The sequence below is a fragment of the Buceros rhinoceros genome, unplaced genomic scaffold (assembly GCF_000710305.1).
Source record: "Buceros rhinoceros silvestris isolate BGI_N320 unplaced genomic scaffold, ASM71030v1 scaffold9849, whole genome shotgun sequence".
Lineage (NCBI taxonomy): Eukaryota > Metazoa > Chordata > Aves > Bucerotiformes > Bucerotidae > Buceros > Buceros rhinoceros.
The window spans coordinates 621-22,999 of record NW_010433280.1 but is presented as its reverse complement, the minus strand read 5'-3'; the positions used below and the strand labels follow the sequence as shown (position 1 = coordinate 22,999).

The window sequence follows — 22,379 nt, the reverse complement described above, 5'->3', positions numbered from 1 at the left end:
GGGGGGGTGTGGGGGTGTTGATGGCTGAATGAGTTAGGAATTCTCTTTTTTTGTTATTGTTTTCATAGAGGAATAGTCATGGCTTTACTGTTTGTCTCAGAGAATCTTGATGTTATTTTTTCACGCACAAAGCCAACTATAAGACCAAAAGAAGAGGAATTCTCTATATTTAAATTATTTGAGAGGTTGGAAGCACTAGGAATTTTGGATTCTTGGGACAGTATGTGCAGTCAAGCTAATCCCAGCAACGCAAATAGCTGGAGCTGCGAAATGTCATATGTGTCCTACACTGTTTCTCAGGTACCAGCTTTTGGCGAGTATTAGAAGACAGGAGTGTGAGCTGTAGTGAGCTTTGCTCCAGCACAGCTGCTCTAATATCACGTTAACCTCGCTGCATCTACCCAGCTAAGAGTTTACGTAGTAAGTTAACAGGTAGAATACCTGTGATATTTGCACAATCTGTGGTGGAAATGCTGTCAAACCAACTACCCTGTTTTGAGTAAAGGATCAGTAAGAGAATTTGTAGAAATACATCAAAGAAGGGTTTCTTTTCTGTCTGAGAATGCTGTCCTTTCCTCAGCCGAAATGAAGCAATAGCTCTTTTAAAATTGTTAAGGGAAGTTATATTTTACATATTTGAGGCAGCTTTCAAAAATGAAACTATAATTGGCTCCTTCCCCAGGTTAAAAAAAAAAAAGTACTTTAAAGTACTTTGTTTCTTAAATACAGTCAGTGGCTACTCTTTTTTATCACATGGTCCAGTTTTATTTCACTCAAGTGATGCTTGAAACTTCATCACTCATTTTAGATTATTAACTTGTGATGTGGTATTACATTTGTTTGCTGTAATATATCTTTCTGGGAAATTTTACAGTAATATGGCTTCTTCAGTTTCAAAGAGTAGCTTCTGATTAACAGCCAGCACGTATGGTTCATTGGTTCGAAATCTGAGATGGACACTTGTGTCCTCCTTAATTAGCCTCCTTACACAGTGCACAAAAAACCCCTTTCTGTTTGCTAATCTTATCATATGCTCACAGCACTGAGATTTCCTATTAGTATTTTTCTATTCACTGCCAAGTTACTGAATTCTGCAGAGAACTTTGCAGCCCTGCAAAGCAACAGTGCCATGACAGACTGAAGTGTTAAAGCAAAACCGTAAAACAAATATGCTGTTCTTCAAAGCCATAAATGGCATGGGAGGAAAAGAAATTGAATACTCTTGACTTTTCCTTCTTTCTTTCTTTTCATTTTCCTTATTAAAGTATACTCTATCAAAATGTTTCGTCAACTTCCAAAGTTGGAGCTTGGTGTCAAGGATTGTCCTGAGGTCACTCAGAAAATTTTTCTTTTTTTTTCTTTTTCGGTAATAGCAGACCAGATAATAAATGTTGGTAAAAGATGATGTAATCCTCTCCTGTCTCAACTCAATCAACTTTTACTGAAAATAGACCTTGCAAATATGTGGAAGACTAAAATTAGCTGTTGAGGTATATTTAAGGGACTTGGTGTTCATATAACATCAGATGAGAACTGCAAGTAATATCTCTGACACTGTAATGTCCCAAGTTGTCATGATTTTTTCACTATAAGACTCATGTCTAGATGCTGAGTTCTCCTTTTACACTCAGGAAGTGCTTTTCAGTTAGGCCGTGTGAAGTGAAGTGATGAGAGAATTGGGCCCAGATGTTCCATTGGCTTTCACTATAACTAGTGATCTTGATAGAGAGTTGTTAATTGCTGGACTATACCTGACACCTCTACTAATAGGCTGCAATGTTTTCTGTTGTATGTGTGGTTGTACTAAATCACAGAAGGAAGAGAGACTGATGCTGAGAGACCTAAAAGTGTGGGCAGAACAATTTGAAAGAGACGTAGCTCGAGTACAGGTAGCAGAAACAAGCTTACAAGAGAAATACCAGGTAAGCAGTAGGGAAAATTTTGGTATGTCATTATTATGTGTCACTATTATTGTATTATTATGTTTAACATGTGCTGCAGTATTTTATGCAGTCTTTATGGATGCAAGTCAATATACTGTAGCTTAAAGAAATAAGGACACAAACTGTCTTGCCTTTTATTGCTGGAGGAATTATAATGTCATCTCCAGCTTTGCTACATACAACAGTGCACAGATGGTTTGCCTAACACAGCTTTTTCAAGCAGTGTGAAGAAGGACTGTCCTAGTTAGAAGTGAGCATGTGTCTGTACAGTCCTTCCAGATCCTGTGTGATATAGCTCAGATGGGAGGTATGACTGAAGGCTGGATGAGGTGACAGGTGGAGAGGACAGGGCTTAGACTTTAATTTTTAACCCATCTCTAACATTAGGTTAATGGTTAAAAAGACAATATTAATTTTGGCCTAAATTTTCGCCCGAAGCCTGGCTGTTCTCCAAAACCAGCCACAGTCTGTCCCAAGTAGCATCTAATCCATTTGTTAGTTTATCTGATTGTTAAAACAATTGTTTCCTTTCATATAGGGTTCAGGCATCTGACTGATGCCTGAAAAGTCCCTCCTATATTTCCCTGGGGGATTCTACAGTCTTATTAAAACCTTTAATAAAATGCATTTCAGTGTGAAAATACAAGTTTACTGCTACTCCTCTTTGGGAAGGGTTAGGACTTCTATCAGTACAAAATCGCCATAGGCTGTGGTACTCCATAAATATTGAAGAATGTAATTGTTTTACTCTGTACTACATTGTTTGATTTTCTCTTTGTGCAGTCATTTAAGCATTTCAGAGCACAATATGAAGTAAAAAGGAAACAGATTGAACTTGTAACCCAGTCATTAAGAAAAGATGGTAAACTATCACTTGATCAAGCTATAGTGAAGCAAGCATGGGAGAGACTTTCTTCCAGGGTGAGTTGAAAATTATTATGCTACACATTTTTTATTGAATGAAGGATGATAATTTAAAATAAATTAGATGCCTCTTTGCTATTGATTTTATTAGGCATTAGGAACCTAAAAATGGACCAAGTTTCTAGCAACGTTGAATGATTTTGCATTTGTTTTGAGAACGCTTACTACACTATTAACAATTTAGTAAAATATTATTTGGGACAAACAATATAACTTGCTTGGGATTTTTCATTCAATTATTACAAAATTAATATAAAATACTAATATTAATTTCTTACTATCACAGCCAGGTCAAAAATACCATTAAATCCTCATTTATTGATGAAGTATTCAGAATTACACAGATTTTTTTTTTGTTATATTGAAAAATGGTTATATTGTACATTTGAAATCATTACTCAGTGTATATCCATGGATTTTTTTATGTCATATATTTAACTGCGGGACTGTTTAAAAATATTCTGTGGTTTTGACATAATTTTCATTGGTTTTTTTCACTCCCATAGCTGAGATTGCCAGTATGATAATGTATTTTACTGCTATATTCTCAAGTCCACAGTCCTTTGAGACTCATTTTACACAGAGAAAATATGTTCAAAATAGAGATAAAAAGATTTTATGCAGGAGCATGAACAAAATGACATTGGGTTGAAGAAGGCCTCGCACCCCTTTCTGTGCCTATCAGCTGATGAAATTCTAGATCTTTAGCTTGTCAGTTGTTCCAGTTTATATGTGTAAATCAGTTACCATTCTGGGAGGGAAAGACATGAATTAATGCATCCTTATAGAGATATTCTTGTCTATAAGAACACTCTAATTTCAGAACTAGTGTGAAATAATATACCTAGGTTTATTTCTCAAGCATAGTCCATTATGTGGGGTTTTGGTCTTACAGTCTAAAGTCTGATTTTTTTTTTTTCTCTAGATACTTGTGTAATTAAGCAAGGAAGGAAGTTCAATCCTCTTACTTTTATTTCCTAGCTACTTGATTGGCACATCCACCTTGATAAATCTCTTCCTGCACCTTTGGGTACCATAGGTGCTTGGCTCTATAGAGCAGAGGCTGCTCTGAGGGAAGAAGTAGCTGTTCACCAAGCTCATGAGGAAACAGCAAATGCAATACACCGGAAGCTTGAACAACATAAGGTAGATCTACATGTGTTCATTCTTTATCTTTTCCAAAGCTGTAAATTACTCATACTATACAGAGAAAGATTATTTTTTTTTCTAGTTTCTGTGGGTGGTGTCATCTTGATGGTAGCTAAAGCTAGGCGTCTTTTAGAGATGACTTGCTCTGTGATATCTGTGTATCTTAAAAGCAATATACAAAATTGCCTTTGAATGTTCCTTCTTCTTTTATCTGAAAAATACCAGGTATTAATATTTTAATTGTTCCCCATTCTAGGATTTCTGTTGGGTAAAATTCCAACCAGTATGAATTCATTAGGTGAAACAGGAAAGAGAGCAAATATGCTAAGTGTGCTGGCAGTGCAGGTGCACTGGGAGAAAAAAATAGAATTAAGTGAATTTTCATAGTGTAGTGATGTCAAATAGTATGAGAAGTCCCCTCTCCTGTGGTAAACAGGAAACTTTTCCAAATGAATTTAAATAACTTTACCATTATTCTTTGCTGAGCCAGAGTGTTCATTTAAAATCAAAAGTGTGAGGTTTGTCTGTGCATATATATGAGAAATATATAGACAGAAACTGGTGGCGGGATGATAAAGGAAATTGAAGCAGTAAATATGATAGAGAAAGGAAAAAGATGGTATAGAGAAAGGCTGCAGTTGCGGCAGTAAGGCTGTATTGGTTTATATGGCTTTTTTTCCTCTGACCCTACTATTTTAAAACTTGATTGAGGTTTTGTTAATTTTTGTGTTCAGGATGTGGGTGGGTTTTTTATTAAAAAGTAATGCCATATAATGAAAAGCTGAGAAGTTTCATGGTCATCTTGGAACAAACGTGACCAGCAATGGACACTTATCTGGATGGTCAGTTGGGTCTTCTGATTAGTGTTGATTAGAATAGTGGCAGATCTTCTAACTTAAGTGGTGGCTAGTAAAAGTTAACCAAATCAATATTAAAATCTGAGGGAAATAGATAGTTTTCTTTCAAGGAAATGAAATTTCTTGTAATGCTAAATTTCATTAGCTTTCTTCTTAACATCAAATGTTTCAGAATCCATAAGATTTAACATTTGTTTTAAAAAAGCAAGTAACTTTCTGTTCTTATAATGTGACTGCTATGGACCTCCTTTAGATATGTTCATATGAAACACAAAAGAATCTGCCCTAAACTCTCTCTTCTTTGCATCAGAAATGATGCATCAGAAATTTGTTTTATGCCAACAAATAAACTTTGATTTACATTAGCCTGTGCCAGGGGAGTTTTCCCATGGGAATGAGATGGGGAAAGCTTTTCAAGAGAAGCATGTGTAATTGTATCTGTTTCTGGTTTTGTTGCTCGTATTTGTGTTGATGAATCCTAATATGCTATTGGGTAGTACCAGAAATGCATTAGTGAGGGGTTTTTTTCAGACCTTGTTTCCTAGGGATTTTTTTGGATTTGTTTGTTATGATTTTCTGTAGATAACGTCATCACTTTCTGTATATCATTGTCTCATCTGACAATGGGTTATTTTAGTGAACTTTGTAGCTTATGGCCATCTTGATGCTAATACAAAATGTACCAGCTGATTTGGACAAAGCTTCATGGAATCAGACAAGCACTTAAGTTTACTTCAGGTAATATTGCCATCAAGATCCAGACATTAAGGACAGTGTCTGTTCTTGTTGAGGGCCATTTTGCACAGCAGGATTTTGCCTCATGAGAATTCTATATGGAAGTTTTCGTGGGCTTCCAGCTGATGTTGGATGAAAATACTGGGTTTTATTTTGATTTACCATTTCATGTTAGGGGCATCCCTCTTGTCTGGCAAGGTCTCAAATGCAGCTAGCTGAAATACTTGTTCCAAGTCTTTCCTTTATGTGAGAATATGTTAGTCACAGGATACCCTCACTGGAGTTTTCACCATGGTAATATCAATGCATCACTTGCATCTGAGAAAGACCAGTTCATTTCACAACAAGGTGTTGGCTGAAGTGGAGAACAATGACAATATAGGTGGATTGATGCAGATGGTTGGACCATTTGGTGAGCTGAGCCAGTGAATTAGCATTAATTTGTGCTGGGCAATTACTGGATATTGACTGGAGAGAAACCCTTCCTCAGCACATAGGAATAAATAGACGTCTGTGATCAATACACAAGCCTGCATTTTGTTTCCTCGGAACGGAAAGGGGGACCTTTGTGTGATTTCCTTTGCATTTAGGCTTCTGAGCACTTTGTGCCAGGAGCTGTCTGTATGCAGTAAAATACCCACTGTTCTGTGTCCTCTCAGCCGCTGGGGACTTGACGTGTTAATATTACAGTATCTCTTCAAAGACTACTGCCAGTCATTCATTTTAATATGTAATCTCCGGGAAGCCGTTTGAAGCGGTGTTGCTTAGTTACAGTTGAAATGTGCTCTGCTGTAAGGTTTTTGCTGGTACAATTCTTATCACAGGAATACAGGTCGGGTACCACATTCTGCATTCAATATAGAGCTAGTGATCCCGAAATCTTTTGCGGCTGAAGAGAGTGAAAAGTTCAGTAAATATTGAATTTGTACTTACATAAGGAGCTATGGATCTTCTGCCTATATATAGAGGAGTAGCTTAGTTGCTGAAAATTTGAATCTATACTTAATAAAGGTTAGTATCTGTTATAAAGATGTAAAGAGTAAATTTAGCAAGATGATGCTGTTGTAGTGTTAGACTATTCACAGACTGCATTTCAGGGATTATTTAACGCAATTAAAAATTCTTAGTTTGTTAAACCTTTGCAGTGTATGCTCTGTTTTAAAATGTTTCATAATTGTTAGACACAGCTTTAGCAGATCATCTTTTAAGGGGTTCCCTATGTAAATGTAAATGTTCAAGTTGATGTAAATGCTTTTGTCATATGCATAACCTTGCATGCAAATGTGAGAGCATGATCAAATAGTTAACTACACTGAGTCATCGGTGAAGGCTTAAAATTGTGCTTATTAGTTAGATAGCCTACTGTGAGCCTTCTCTCTCTCTCTCTCTCTCTGTTTCCCTCTTCTCTCTTCCCCCCTCCCCCTTTCAATCTCTCCCTCTTCCTTAAAATCAAATCAGGATCTGCTGAAAAACATAGACGGTCACAAAAAGGCATTCCATGAGATCCACGGAGCCAGGTCTGTTAACGGAGTGCCTGTTCCACCTGACCAATTAGAGGATATGGCAGAGAGGTAAGGCTTTCAATCTGAAATAAAAATCCTCTGTGAATGAAAGGGAACCTGTTTGCTTTTTAATCTGTGCATGTAGAAATCACCGTCTAATTCTGTTTCTCACTGGCAAGCATGAAAAAATCAGGAGAAAAAACATCCTGGGATATATATATATAAAAATATTCTGAAAAGCCTGGTGCTTTAAAGATTGATAAGAATCAAAATAAGCTATGGATTTGGGAAGGGAATACTTTTTTATATTGATCCTGTTATTACCTGTCCCTGGAAGAAATGTTATGTAACAACAGCCAGGATGCATGTGAAAAAAGAAAAGAAAAATGACTTTGCAAAAGTTAGTAATGAATATAAACTGATGATTTCTATGAATGTAATTAATTTGCTATTCAAGAGCAGTCATCAGAATGATCATCATGCATAATTAAATGTTTATAGACTCTGAATGAGGTGAAAGATTAGAAAAATACCTATTATCTAAATATATCTAAAACTGCTACTAAAGCTTACAGTCTGTCCTGCATGAATATTGCTGTGTTTTACTACAGTGTCATTCATTTTATAGGTTTAATTTTGTTGTCTCTTCATCTGAGCTCCATCTGTTGAAGATGGAGTTTCTGGAACTGAAGTACCGTCTACTGTCACTCTTAGTCCTTGCAGAATCAAAGTTAAAATCATGGATTATCAAATATGGAAGGCGAGAGTCAGTGGAACTGCTTCTTCAAAATTATATTGTAAGTTTGGGTTGTATTCCTTTTATAATTATTTTTGAAATATTCTTATTTAAGATTGCTGGAAATTAATAAAAGAACAGAAACAGAAATGAGACATGCCAGTCATCAACTTTATAGCTATTCTTAAGGAATATCTTTTCAGAGTTTAATCTGTCTTCGCCATGGAGGAACTTTAGTGTAGAGGCTAAAAATGAAAGTGATTCTCTTTGCACCATCTCTTCAAAAACAGAAATAATGTCCCAACTGATAGCTGTCCAACCATCAGCTTACCAAGCATATCTGGAGGTTCCAAATCCGTGATTTTTACTTAGCTTAGATAGCAAATCCAAAGATTTCATCTTCTTTTACAACTCCACTTTTAGTGACTATACGCAGCTTAAGTGTAGAGATAGAAGAGGGTTTTGGCATGCAGTCCCCCACAGTACTTTTTTAAAAGTCTTCCAAATGCAGAAAAGCAAAAAATGCTACGCTGCCTCTGTGTACTTGTTCAATGTACTATACTGATAGGGGAGTCATTTTATTCTCTTCCAGAATGTTTTTTCTTCTCCTGATCAGCATTAGTATATTAAACCCATTACTTTATTTCTGTTCTGGAAGGAGATTGCTCCAGATCTGCATCATCCATGTGTGATGGTAAGAAAGAGAGGTTATTGACTTACAAATGCTCATTGGCATGTTCTCTTTATGTCTTATGCCACCGTTTCTTGTTAATTCCACACTTGGAGTGCCAAGTGGCTGGTGGGCTGGTATCACTGCTCCACTTCTACATTAGGGCGTGACGGATTCTTTTAAAACCAGGGCTGGGGTAAATACTTTTTTCCCCATCTATCTAATCCATATGAGGAAAATTGCACAGGAAAATTCCTTTTGGAAAGAATTCAGATGGTTGTAGAACCATTCAGAGCCAAGACACTGTGTAGAGAAAGTAACTGATGACTCAAAGCCTGATAGTTCTTATTCCTTGGGAAGCAAACTCAATGTATGTTCAGTGAAAACTGACAATCTGCTCACACTTTTCCCTTTCTTTGTTTAAACTTCAGCAGTTAGGGACACATAAAAATTCAGGAGATAAGCTCGAATTTTTAGTTTTAGATAACTTTGCAAAATTCAGATGGTTATTTAAAATAACAGTTTTCTAGAATGATGTGCAATAGCTAGGAGTTAGAATCAATTTGTATACTCTATATGATGGTTGCAAAACTACTAAAAGGTTACAAGGGAAGTAAGGTAGTGGACAAGGAAGTTAATAACAACTTTTTGGGTTATTGTTTCCTTTCACTTTCTTATTTTTTGTTTCAAAATTAACATTCAGTGGGGGCATTTTATGTTATTTTGCAATTGTCACCATTGTTTGTGTGCTTCAGACCACTAATGCTGAGCTGGTCATTAGGGGAAAGAAAATGCTTCCTTGCATCTCATATGAAACTGCATTTCAACATCAAAACGAGGAAATTGGGACAAGAAGATAAATAGAGTTCACTTACGTTCCTGATGGCCTTAACTTCTGGCTCCTTCCAGGTGTCCAGTGATGGAAAGAGACTTTATTTGCTTTGGCTTACTTGAGAGCAATTTTCTAGGACCATGAGCCAAGTGTAAATCTTTCAGTAAATTAGGAGCCTTATGTAGGAAAGCTGTAGTCAGTACCTTGTAGTCAGTGACTATATTAGCAGGAGATAAAAATGTAAGTTTGTTTGTCTGCCAAAGCAGACTGAGCAACGTCAGCGTTCTAGGAACTTGCGTAGTTAGGATCTTTATAGAACATATGCCTGGAAAATATTTATGTACTGTAGCTTAAAAATAAAAGCAGTGGTTGTTACTTTTTCCCATCTTCTTTTCACCTGTCTGTCATATACAAGAAATAAAGGTCAGCATAAATTGTACACATCAATATACTGAAGAATATACTGTACCAAAGTCTCAGCTATTATTGAGATACTGGGTACAGATACCCATGGATTTTAACCCACGGATCTTGTTGAAATTCTTGAAATTGCTGTGTTAGATTTTTTTTTTTTAGCATTGCATGCTGTGTGGATTCGGGAAAAAGCTACATATTTTCTTCAAGGGACCTTGTCAGATGGGAGACATTATTAATCAAGTAAAATTACTATATTTAATTTCTGAAAAAATTTCCAGTTTCTCTTGAGTATTGTATAAATTGCTCGATACCATCTTATACTTCCTCATATGAAGACTTGCAGATTTTGGTTCAAGGTAAAATGTCTGGTGTGTGTGAGTTTGGCAACAGTGAAAGTCAGAGTTCATAATGTCGTTTATGGTAAAGCATGTAGCTCTTTATACTTCCAGGTATTTCTTTAACAGTAAAGCAGAGGAAAATCCTGATTGTCCTTGAGTTCTAGTTTCCTTGGTTATAAACACATTTCTAGATTACATACTAGATGGCGATTTGACATAGCAACTGTGAAAGGTTCTAAATTAGAAGTTTTTTACATAAATATTGGCTGGCAGATTAATTTTTTAAACTACTTTTCATGTTTAGATATTGTGGATTGATGAGTATGCAAAATCTAATTCTCCTCCACAAAACACAGTGCACTTTGACCTCATTCAAAACCTAGTTTTACCAAAATGCACATAGAATTTTGTCTGTTCAGATGTTTCAAAGCTTATGTAGGCATATGTGAGATGTACGTGCCCTAATTTTGTTCATCTATAACTGAGGAGGCATGGGAAATACTGTAAGTTACAAAAACATTCTGGAACTCTAGATAAATGCATTAGGTAAGGCAATAAAAAAGCCCCATAAAAAAGTGGGGTTTTCTGGGTTTTTTTGGACAGTGGCAATGCAAGATATAATATGCTTGTTTAATATAGAGTTATAATTCTGTACAGCCCTTAAAGGAAGTAACATTTTCTGAAAGACATTTTAAAAATGTCAGTGTCATTTGCCATAAGGGATGAAGAGGCGTAAATGATAAAGAGCCATAACTTTGTGACCAAAACATTCCCAGATAAATTGTTCATTGTGCTGTAACACATTACTTAGCTAAAACATCACTCACAAAGCAAAAGCCCTGTGTCACACTTCGGAAAAGCATCTCTTTGTGCAGTGTTTCCTTATATCATACTTCCACCAATTATAAAGGAAGGAAAACTGAAGGATAAGTCAAATGTTTTCCCTTAAAGTGAAACCTGCTTTTCTGCAAAGGCTTTCTATAGGAGCAATTTTTAAAGTTTAACTGGATTTGGTGTTTATGGTGACCTATATGGATGACATTTTCTCTTTTATTAAAATTATTCCACTTAGATTTCAGTGTAAAGCAGTTTCCATTAAATAATTTTTAGTTAATTGCTCAGTTTCTGCATGTTCAAAGTACCATGTGCTAGAAAGTTTTGACAAGTCACGAACTAGAAGTCTAAGAACATACTAAATAATCTTTCTATATGCAAAGTATATAAACTGTATTTGTAAAGGAGACTCCGCTGTACCATTAATTTGAAAAGGTAAATTTTACATATTCTTTTATAATGATGATAATTTAGTATTTTATAATGATGAAAAAATTAAGAGCTGCCATCACTGTCCTAATGTAATTTCATGGATATTATCCTTAATATCTATCTTTATTTTGTCTGTTGTAATTTTTTTTTTTTCATTTTCAGTCTGTTATTGAAAATAGTAAGTTCTTTGAGCAGTATGAGGTTACTTACCAGATCTTGAAAAGAGCAGCTGAAATGTATGCCAAAGCGAACGGCTCAGGTAACTGCCTATGTTACTTTTGTCATGGGGACAGCATTTGAATCTCTTTACACATAAGCATCCTCTGAAAAGATGTCCTAATACTCATTTCTTCTGTGCAGCAGAGCTGTACATCATCTGCAGCTCACCAGAGAGGCTGTAGCCTCTGGTAGCAATTTCACATATTCTTTAGCATGAAGCCAGCTGGTACAGAGCAGCCTGTTCTCATGCCTGGAAATGCTCTCTGGATTGGCTTCATTTACTAGAAAAAGATAAATGAGAGAGTTGTTCCTAGTATAGCGTAGCAGCAAAACTATCCCCTGATTTATTGAAGATTCTTCATTAACGGTGAAGACTTGTAGAGGAACCAAAACAATAGTTGAAATATTGATATACATGAGAAAAATGTGTAGCTGATTCAACAGCTGCCTCCTATAGCTCCAGAGCACTGCTGAGTTCAGTGAGAATCATGAGGGCAATATTTGACCTAAATAATCACAGACATGAGATCACTTTAATCTCTGCTGAGGAGATCACGCAGTAATGTCTGTGGAGGATTACTGCAGCTACTAAAGTGGTTGGCAGTTGTGGAGAGAAAATGGGTATATTTTTTGTTATGAGATTTAAGTTGATGATGATGACACTCAAATTTTACAAAAGTAAACAATTTTTGCAAATACTTATTCAATGCTATTTAAAAAATCAAATAACAAATTCTTTTCTAAAGGGTAGCTACTCACATATATGAATTCAGAAACAGCAGTGCAAATTAGAGGACACCTTAGCTAAAAGACGTTTGCTAAATTATCTATATTCTGCATATTTTATGAGGTCTCAGGATTTGCTTGTGTCCTTCTGTGGGTTTTTTGGTTTTGGGTTTTTTTTTTTTTTTCTAGAATGAGGACACACTTGTTCCTTTATTGCCATGAGGAAAATACTAAAACTTAAGTGGCAAAAATTAGTTACAGTTTGGTTTTAAAGTTAATGGAAGGAAGATCAGAATATCATTCAATACTTTTCAGTGCAGATGTAGTATGTGTTTGTACTTCTCTATTATTATTTGTTTTTTAAGGAAGCTTTCTCTTTTGATGTTTTTATTACAGATTAGAAATTAACACCGCGCTGAATACACACTGTGACCTTTTTAATACAGCACTCATTTACTTGCCTTAGACTAATTCACAGGTTTACTTTCTCAGTCATAATTTTGCATTAAAATTGGCTGTTAACTAAGCATATGTATATAAAGGCCTACTGAGATATAAGTTGCACTACTATGTAATTCTCTGATGAGCGTGATTAAGCGTAACATGAAATTAAGCTTCACAGAAGTAATAATGAACCAAAATAATCTACGTCTTTCCTGTACCTCAGTGGAAGAAGTTGAGAATGTGATGAAATTCATGAGTGAAACCACTGCACAGTGGAGGAACCTCTCAGTAGAGGTGAGAAGCGTAAGGAGCATGTTGGAAGAGGTAATTGCTAATTGGGACAGATACAGCAGCACTGTGGCCGGTCTGCAAGCTTGGCTGGAAGATGCTGAAAAAATGCTGAATCAGCCTGAACATTCTAAAAAGGTATGCACTAGCAACACGTGTGTCTGACTGTTCTGTAAATTATGAAATGTGGAATATGTTTTTGCATTTGTTTATGTTGTTTTACAAAATGTCATACATGACTGAGAAGTTTTTTCAGTTTCTGGTGTACCATCTACATTCATCATCAGTGTTTCAATGTTTGCACATAGTGCATGTACAAACTTCTATGCAGTGAAGGAAGGCGTCATCTGTGATAACGTGGTTAAGGTCATCCCTAACATGAACATAGGACAGCAGTATTGCTCAGAGATAGGAAGGTTACACGATTCACTCAAAGGCAAATACATCTCTTAATGCCAAAGTTCATAGTCATGTGCTGCATATAAAGACATGTAAAAAAATTTTTTTCCACTGATTTTTCTACCATATAGATGACAGATTTCAGTATTAGTTGCCTTCACAAAACAATATTATTAATACTTGTTGTTATGTTTGATGGGTAATTAATCAATTTCCCTGGTGTTTTGGAAATCTATTGGACAGTTCCTTTTGGGAACCTGCAGACATAAAAGATGTCTTTTTTTCCTGTTCTAATATTGGAGTTCTGAAGTGCTAAGATTTATGTTTGTGAAACTTCAATAATGACTCAAATTGGCATTTAATAGGTACTACATCTTCACCCAATCACAACATAGCAACTATGGAGCTCTTAACAACAAGGTTAAGCTGTGAGATGTCAAACTGACATCAGGTCAGGAATGAGCACTTCAATTTATGTGTCAGAACAGTATAATTTTTGGTAAAAGTTTGTTAATTTAAACTGATGTAATAGAATTGAACACGCTTTTAAAATAAATCTGTAAAAATAAATAAATAAAATAAATCTGTAAAAAGGATTCAGTAGTCCAGCATAATATACTTAACAGCAGTTGTTATTACTGAGCAGGAAGGATGATCAGGCTGATCTTAGCTCCTTGTGTATGTTTTATGTAAGTAACTTGGAAGTGTTTAAAATGAAATATTCTTATATCCATATGTATTAATAAAATCAGAATATATACTTCTGATCAGTTTTATAATCTTACCTTTAAAGATTTTCAAAATAGAAATCTGAACGTATCCATAAAGAATATACTTGCTCCTGATTTCTATTCTAAATCCAACAAATACTACTTCTGATATATGTACAAGCACCATTTCAATATATGAAGAGTTTCAAAAAGCATTGTTGAAAACTTCAGACATTAAAGCATTATTCTTCCCAAAATGATAATTTCTCCTTAAAATTACATTGGCTCAAAGCTGTTAAAGATTACTGAGAGTAACGTAATCTGCCTGTAGACTGAGATGCATATTTGTATGTGATAGTAACTGTATTAATGAACAAACCACTCCTCCTACAACTCCTTTATTTACTTGATCTACCTCTTAAGCACTTCTCATAACCTTGTTGTAACTGAGCTTTCCCACACCTTTGTCCAATGCCCGTATTCGAAGGGTATCAGAGGGCTTTCTAAATCTCATTGAGAGACTTCCTTAAAAAGAGCTGCATTGTTTTAGTTGAGAGTGAGGTTTGCTTCATAGTACCTTCCAAACTTGTCCAAATTTTACATATGCTTTAGGTTGGCTTCTCTAAATGGAGAGACCTCCCCAGCAAGGTCGGAGGAAGATAATGATTTGTAGGAATAAATGTGTGGGAGTAAGGACACAAATAGTTTATTCCATGTGCTTTTTCCTTCTTGACCTCTAGTAAGCCTGACCAGTGCCAGATTTAATAGACTTTTTTTGTTTTGGATGTGCCTACAGAGGGTAGTCTTTGCACAATGCAAGGGTTATGCTCCACTGCAAGAGAAGGAAGATTCAAACAGCACATGCAATTTACTGAGATGATTATATTTATTCACTGATACATCACTACAGATCACCTGTACTCTACTGGTCTCAGCAGTAGGAATTTAAAACACTGTATGTTTTTCAAGTCTCTCTTCAACAAGGAGAGTCATAAATAAAATGGGTCAGCGCCCCTTCCTTAGTCGTGAGGACCAAGTGGCATGGTTCAGCTTGCATCCTTGTGGCTACTCTTTCTCTCTGAAAGGAAGCTAGCCTCATGATTCAGTCTGTGGGAACAGTCCTTGCCATGCACTGTCCATTGAGTTGTGCGTTGTTTGGGAGAAGGGTAGCAGGCACAAGCCAAAACCATGTCAGAAAAGATGCTGACTGTCATGGGGCAGTGATTGAGTCCTGTTTTGTTTACTGCTATAACCTTAGTCATAGTGCCTGGCGATACCTGCCTTAGGAACAACTGCCCATCCTCCTGAACAGGGAAAAGGAAGGGATGGAGCTTGTCTTTGACTTCTTTACCAATTGATGCATTTGTACCTGCCTACAATATGCACAGAAGCATTTGCCATTACATCTAGGCTGTTTAGGCCTTTTCACTGGAACGGGGCGGGGAGGGGGAATATCAGTGACAACCATCCCTTTCTCCTCCCCACTTACCTACTTCAAAGTAGGAGGAAGCAGTGATAAAGAATCAGTCTTTTCAGGTCTTCTGGGATGCCAAACCCTGGAAAGCTGCATATGGCTCACAGGAGGAGTGAATCTCTCTACACTCTGTATATGGCCCAGATTATTATCAGCCCATAGTGTTTCAAGACAAGACAAAAATTAGATGAGCCCTAACTGTTTTCAGTTTTGGAGCTTTCTCTTAAGGAGGAGTTCCATTAGTTTAACTGCAGCTACTCACTGGAGTAAAATGAGCTGTAAGTAAACATGGTAGTTTTTACTTCCATGTTCACAGACGAAAATTATATTATGGCGTATCTGATATGAAAAACTTCAGAGGATAATTGTTCAAAGAGTTTTATCAAGCTTTTAGCTAGTGATTGAATTTTAGTTTCATTATTTAAGTTAAAGACTGTTTGAAAATGGTTTAGAAGTTTTAATTTTCTTCAGGATTTCTTCCGGCACTTACCTCATTGGATCCAACAGCACACAGCCATGAATGATGCTGGTAATTTTCTGATAGAAACGTGTGATGAGACTATTTCCAGAGACCTTAAACAGCAGCTTCTGTTGCTAAATGGAAGATGGAGAGAATTGTTTATGCAAGTTAAGCAGGTATGTGGTTTTGCTGTAGTTACTTTTAATTATTTACTTGGACATTTCCATGCAAGCAAGACACGTTTGCCCCATTAGCAGGATTACAGAACAACTTACTAACGTGCCTAACTGTTAATCATTATTTAAATTAAAAATTAATCCCTTGCTGCAGTTAATTTTATTGGGACTTTTCCTTTGTTTATGTTTTGATTATAGAGCTTTTTATTTTTGGATGTTTTCAGATAGTACAATCTGTAGCTTTTCTTGGAGAAAATGGTTGATTTTAAGTAGCTATTGTTATTGTGAGCTCTGTAAAATTAAGCACTGAAATCAGTGAAAGTGAGTATTTTTATTACTCTTTAAAGAATGTTACCATCAATTATTATACTGGTACAATAAGCAGGTACAATGTAGGTCAATTAACTAAATGTTTTCCCCAGATTAGGCCGACATTACTTCTATCTATCTTGTGCACCAGGAGGCACCAATAAATGGAAAAAACCTATTCTTTCTCTCAGGAAAGAGATGCAACTGGTTGGAAAAGAAGTGTTGTTTCTATATTTGCTCTTTAAAAAGCAAAGGGAATATGTGAGATAAAATTACACAGAAGTATTTCACACATCCAAAACACATAGAAAATATCTTTGCGTAGTCAATATACATATTTTTCCCTGCCAGTGATTTTAAATAACAGTTGCCTGTTTGAAGATGCTGAATCTATTTTCTTTACTGGCGTGATTATTTCCATTGCAGTCAAGTTAAATGGAAGAGCAAGTAATAATTGCTCCTTTTTTATTGTAACTTTTCCAAACTGTTGAATAGAATGTTCTTAGGCTTTATTTGTTGGTGATATTTAGGGTGATTCACTGTGGAAACAGTAATGCCCAGGATGTAAATGTCTCTTCCCCTACTTATGCAGGTTTTTTCGTGTGCCGGCTGTGGTTTTTCTCACTGGCTTTTCAGCATTTCTGTCACACTCTTTCTACCTTCTAAGACCTGTGTTTCTTATTTCTGCAGCTTTTTTTAATTGAAATTTCCCTTATCCTTCACTTTTTCTGGGATTTTCATGTTCTATTATCTTTGTTGAATTTTCAAAATCGATACTTCTCAGTAATGAGAAATGCATCCAGATGTGGATTCTAGGTTAGAAACAGATGAGAGTTTGACATTACCTATCTAACTGATCCAAAACTTAAAAAAGACCTACCTCTTGTATGGATATTGTTCTTTTTAGTGTCAGCAGTACTGAAACTAATGCAGACTATTACTGCCTGATTCTGAAGATTAGTTTCCATTATTTTGTAGTTTGTTGAATACAATTTTTCCAGCAGGCAATTGAACTGAAAACATGCTAATTCTCTTAAGTCTTTACTTAATTGCCAAATGCCTTATTTGGTTTGGTCATTTTTTGATTTTTTGATTTTTTCTTTTTATTTTGCATTTTCTTAGTATGCTCGAGCAGATGAACTGGACAAAATGAGGAAGGAGTACTTGGATGGTGTTGCCCATTTGACAGCTTTTATTGATGGAAGCAACAGGAAATTTTCAGTCCCTGTAGAAGTGTCCTTCCTTGATGTCAAAATGTTTGTACAAGATTTAGAGGTAAGTGTCTTCCTTCCGTTCCTTTTGCTCTTCTTCATAAGAGAGAAACTTGTAAGTATTTAATTCTGAGAGCATAAAATCATTTTAGTATACATTTCCATTTTTGTCTTACCAGTAGGGCTTTTTTGTATAATCCCTGTATAGCTGATATAAATCATTGTATTCTGTGAGTGACATTTCTAGATAATATCCAGTGGGACAGTGTTTTGGAAATATTTCTTTCTGTGTCATTTCAAGTCATATTTCGGAGAGCTGACCAACACCCTTTGGCAGTTTTCATGCATTTGAACTGTGGTCCAGTGTTCTCTAAAATCAGCAATCAAAGCAAATTTGATAATTGGAATATATATCTTTTGTCTCTTGAGAACAAACTTGTAAATTCTGTGAATGCTGTTGCCAAAATATATTTTTTTAAAACACTTTTTCAGAATATTAAGCAGAAATTACCTGCGATGGAAGCTCAGTACAAAATGGTAACAAGAACAGCGCAGCTTGTTACAAAAGAAGTTCCTCAAGAGGAAGTGAATGAAATGCTTGGAACTTTGACAAGGCTCAAAGAGCAGCTGAGCAAGGTTGCAGAATATTTTTCTACACATATTGTTGACTGTTGAACTGACAAATAGTAATCTTCCCTACATAAATGATCAGATACATCCTTTAGAGCTAATACATTGTTATAGTAATAATAGATTGAATTCAGGGTGGAGAAAATGTTACTACTTTGAGGCTACCATCCTGAAATTCAATATTCTTTTCTTTAAGAAGTAATCAGGATAAGGATTGATCTATCTCAAAAGAGGCAGGTAGCAACTGTATGGACCTACATGCAGAGGAAACTGGTATTTATCGAATTTCACAACTTCTTTAATAATCATTTTTCTTTTAAATGGCCAAAGGTTAAGGAGTATTCCTGTGCCCTGCTGTATGAATGCCAGCATCTGCTGTCTCCATTGGAAGAACTGGAGAAACAAATCACACATTTTTATGAATCTCTTGAAAAAGTCAATGAAATAATTTCTATCCTGGATCCTGAAGCACAGCCTACAACTGTTCTTAAACAAAAAGCCCAGGTAAGTTTCAAAATGTTTTGCTGCCTCTGAGTACTTACAATTAGCTTTCTAGGAATATGGGTTGCAACTCATTAAGTGGAGCAAATGTTTCTTCATACTCAGGTAACAAACATAGCCTGTCCTAAAAGCAGCTAGGCATAAACATGCAAAGATTGAAACCTGTGTTCCCTCCTAGTTTATCTTTATGTACGTGTGGCATGTGGTCTAGGTAGTTCCTCAAAACTGATGTACACATTTCATTAGTTTTGACAGGTAATATAGGTAAATAGCTGCAGTCTTTTAAAGCTATTTAGAGTCTTTTTGAAAAAAAAAATTGGAACGAAGACATGTAATTTTGTGTGTTCATATATGCATATATGTATGTATTAGTTCAAGCCTATAGTGACTCGGAGATGATTGGCCCAGTAATTCAACAAGAAGGGTCTTCTTTTCCAGTGACTTCAAGCTTTCATTGTATTTGAGTGAAAAAGTATCTGGTGAGCTTGAATCAAGCCAGTCCATCTATCTTCTTGAGAAAACCATCTTCTGTTCATAAAAGACCATCTGAGTCATGTGTGCAACGTGGAGGTTAAGGAACAGTTCATAAGAGTGCTTCTTTCCTCTGCTTCTGAAGGTTAACCTGACCCAGAGTGTCACAAGAAGACATGTGTCTTCTGCAGCTATTAGCCAACCAAGGAACCAAAATCTCCTCAGTTACATGGAATGTGCTGGTTTCTGCTGATCAGAAAGTAAACAGAGATTTGTGTTGAGGAGTGCAGTGACCTTCAATAGCAGAACAGTTCCCTCACCACAGGATTTTTAAAAACTTTTTTCCACCTGTGCAACTACGTGCATATTTTTTCTTGTCTCTATCTTGTTTTTTTTTTAAAAAAAAAAAAACAAAACCTATAATTCTAATTACTTAATGCCATTTGGAATGAAATCTGAATTCCAATAGCTGACATGAAAGGTTGAATTGTTGGAAGGCAATAAAGGTTGACATCTCAACCTGCTACTGAGTGTTTTCGTTCTTAGGTCTATTGTTTTCACTGCTGCCTACTTACGATAAATAGAAACATCCCGTAAAATTAAATCACAGAATAATGTATCAACTTGCATTCTCTAAAACTACCCAAAAGGCTTGCATATACGTCTGTGTCTTCTTTTATAAATAGCTAGAGCTCTAGTTGGGCACAGGACTCTGCATACAAGGAGAAAGTTGTGTGGTCTGTGTTTTTTCCGTATAGCATTTTGTGTAGTCTGCTTGTCATGGTGCTTTGACCTCGTCCCTTTTGGTCTTACTGTCAAAAAATATCTTCTTGTTATTTTGCCAAACTTTTCTCTCCTTTGTTCCTGGCCAGGGTGGATATATATATTTTTTTTTCTTTCAGGATCTCGTAGCTTATCAAGAAAACTGCAAGAAAGATTTGTCCCTGATTGAGAGGAACAGTCAAAGTATCGTGCAGTGTGTGGCTTCAAGTGAGGTATTACAGCATTTCCATCAGTCAACATTTCAGAAGAAAGTTACACAAGTTCAAATTACTTTTCAGGTAATTTTGTCATATGTTGGTGCATATTTTTGAAAGCTTGTTCGTACACAACCCATCCATCCTACCGTATCTCCATTGCATCACTCTGTAGCTGCTGTCAAAGAGAGCTCTTCTCTCTGGTGTCAAGTTATTAATGAAGGATTTGTCTGTATTAGGTAATAAGTGGTTAGGGGACTGATTGGTCAAGTTCTCCATGCAGTTATTCAGAGGTATGCCTGCCTCATAGGAACCTGAGATTTAAGGAGAACTTTCACACATCTCAGGCTCCTTTGGAATGAGAAACCTGAAATCCACCTGTTAGGGCTGTATTGCTTTTGTTTCCCCTGACTTTGTTATATTGGCTAATTATTTGTTCCTGTATTTCCATATATCCCAATTCCCACAAAGCGTGGAAGATGGAAACTTTTGCAAATACAAACTGGGCTTTGTATTTCCTCAGAAAATGGAGTGGACTGTGAATATAGAAAGTTGCAAATATGTATTTGCATTTGTTAATGTAAAGGTGTGTACACTTTGGGCTGTAGTCCTCCTCAGCTGTAGAGCTCTATGTCGTTACTAGCCCGACTGATGTTTTCGAGCTTCTCAGCCCCGGTCTAGCCCCTCTCTAGCATGAAATTATTCATTATCTTGGAGTCAGATCTCCAGATGCTGGGTTTGTTTTCAGGATTCAGGAATTTTAAGCTACAGAAAATCACCTATTCGTAAAGAGCTGTGTCTGAGGGGTAGATTTCAAAATTGATACTGTATTTTGTGGGTTGTACTTAAGGATCAGTGGGGTTTTATTTACAATTTAGAAATAAGTTATTTAAGTTTAACTTATAGTAACAGAAGCAAATACAACTGTAGCTTGAAAAATTTACCACGTTAAATATTAATTATTCTGTTCCTATAAAGATGGATGGTGATTTATCTGGTTTTGTGTAAGAAAATAAACCTATAAAACATGGCATAACCATACAAAATATGGCATACCCAGAGTTAAAATATTTATGGATCTGGAAACTGGCATTTTCTCATCTAAAGAATACATTCCTGATTAATTCTACTGTTACACACAATTTTTTTTTATCAGGAAACTTTGAAAAGCTTTAGCAAGATGTTCAAGTTGAGAACTACAGATTAACTCACTCACTGGGTAAAATCATTATGGTTCCTTATAGTGGGATTTGTAATCAGTGAGGATGGTAAAGTGCATAGTTAGTAAGCAGTGCTGGAATTACCTTGCTGAACTGGTGCACTGTTCAATTCTCTTGGTAAATTCTGTTACTCGCCAATGGAACTATGACCACTGGATAATGCAGTACACTGGGACAGACTACAGCGCTCAGTAATGGAGAGCTGTGACTAGGCTTCAAAACAAGAAGATTTCAGAGTAGCAACTAAACCACAAAATTTGCTGTCTATCTTTTAAGTAGCTTTCTACCTGGTTTCGCATCTGGCCTACTAGTGTGATAATCATACAAACCTGCTCCAGGTCAGAAGACCTGTGGCATGGAACTAGTTGGATCTGTAGGACAAACCACCTTCATCTAGCACGATCTAGGAAGAGGTGGTCTGCTATGAGGAAATATGGAATGACAAGCTTTTAGTGACACCAGGTGCTTTACCTTTGAAAGCAGGCTTTAGGAAAGAAGCACTAGCCAAATGGCAGAGGCATTAGGTCGAAGCTGTCAGAGACATCTATGTTAGATAGCTACCCACTTTTATTTGAATAAAAGATGAAAGTAGCATGAGCCTTAGTATGAGTATTACAAATTGGGAAAATAGGCACATCAAAGGGAGAAGCTCTTGTAAACAGCAAATATTTGAAAGAGCGACACCAATCAAATGTGTTTTTTGTAAGGTCATGGTAAAAGAGAGCAAATAAAAGTCAGTGAGAAGGTGCCATCTCTTTTTTTTTTTTTTTTTTTTTTTTTTTTTTTACACCAACA

The 22,379-nt window shown here is 36.1% G+C and overlaps 1 protein-coding gene across 1 annotated transcript in view; it reads left to right on the top strand.

Annotated features, from left to right (window-relative positions):
* LOC104500410 (nesprin-1-like) overlaps positions 1 to 22,379 on the top strand; it is a gene marked incomplete at its 3' end in the record, with an annotated part of 40,559 nt that overhangs the window by 17,940 nt on the left and 240 nt on the right. The window contains exons 8-19 of the mRNA XM_010144049.1: positions 1,815 to 1,922; positions 2,727 to 2,864; positions 3,849 to 4,013; positions 7,067 to 7,179; positions 7,739 to 7,907; positions 11,532 to 11,628; positions 12,982 to 13,184; positions 16,101 to 16,265; positions 17,697 to 17,849; positions 18,278 to 18,421; positions 18,746 to 18,919; positions 20,290 to 20,448. Coding sequence (XP_010142351.1) covers positions 1,815 to 1,922; positions 2,727 to 2,864; positions 3,849 to 4,013; positions 7,067 to 7,179; positions 7,739 to 7,907; positions 11,532 to 11,628; positions 12,982 to 13,184; positions 16,101 to 16,265; positions 17,697 to 17,849; positions 18,278 to 18,421; positions 18,746 to 18,919; positions 20,290 to 20,448 — 1,788 coding nt within the window. The remainder of the gene's footprint in view (positions 1 to 1,814; positions 1,923 to 2,726; positions 2,865 to 3,848; positions 4,014 to 7,066; positions 7,180 to 7,738; positions 7,908 to 11,531; positions 11,629 to 12,981; positions 13,185 to 16,100; positions 16,266 to 17,696; positions 17,850 to 18,277; positions 18,422 to 18,745; positions 18,920 to 20,289; positions 20,449 to 22,379) is intronic.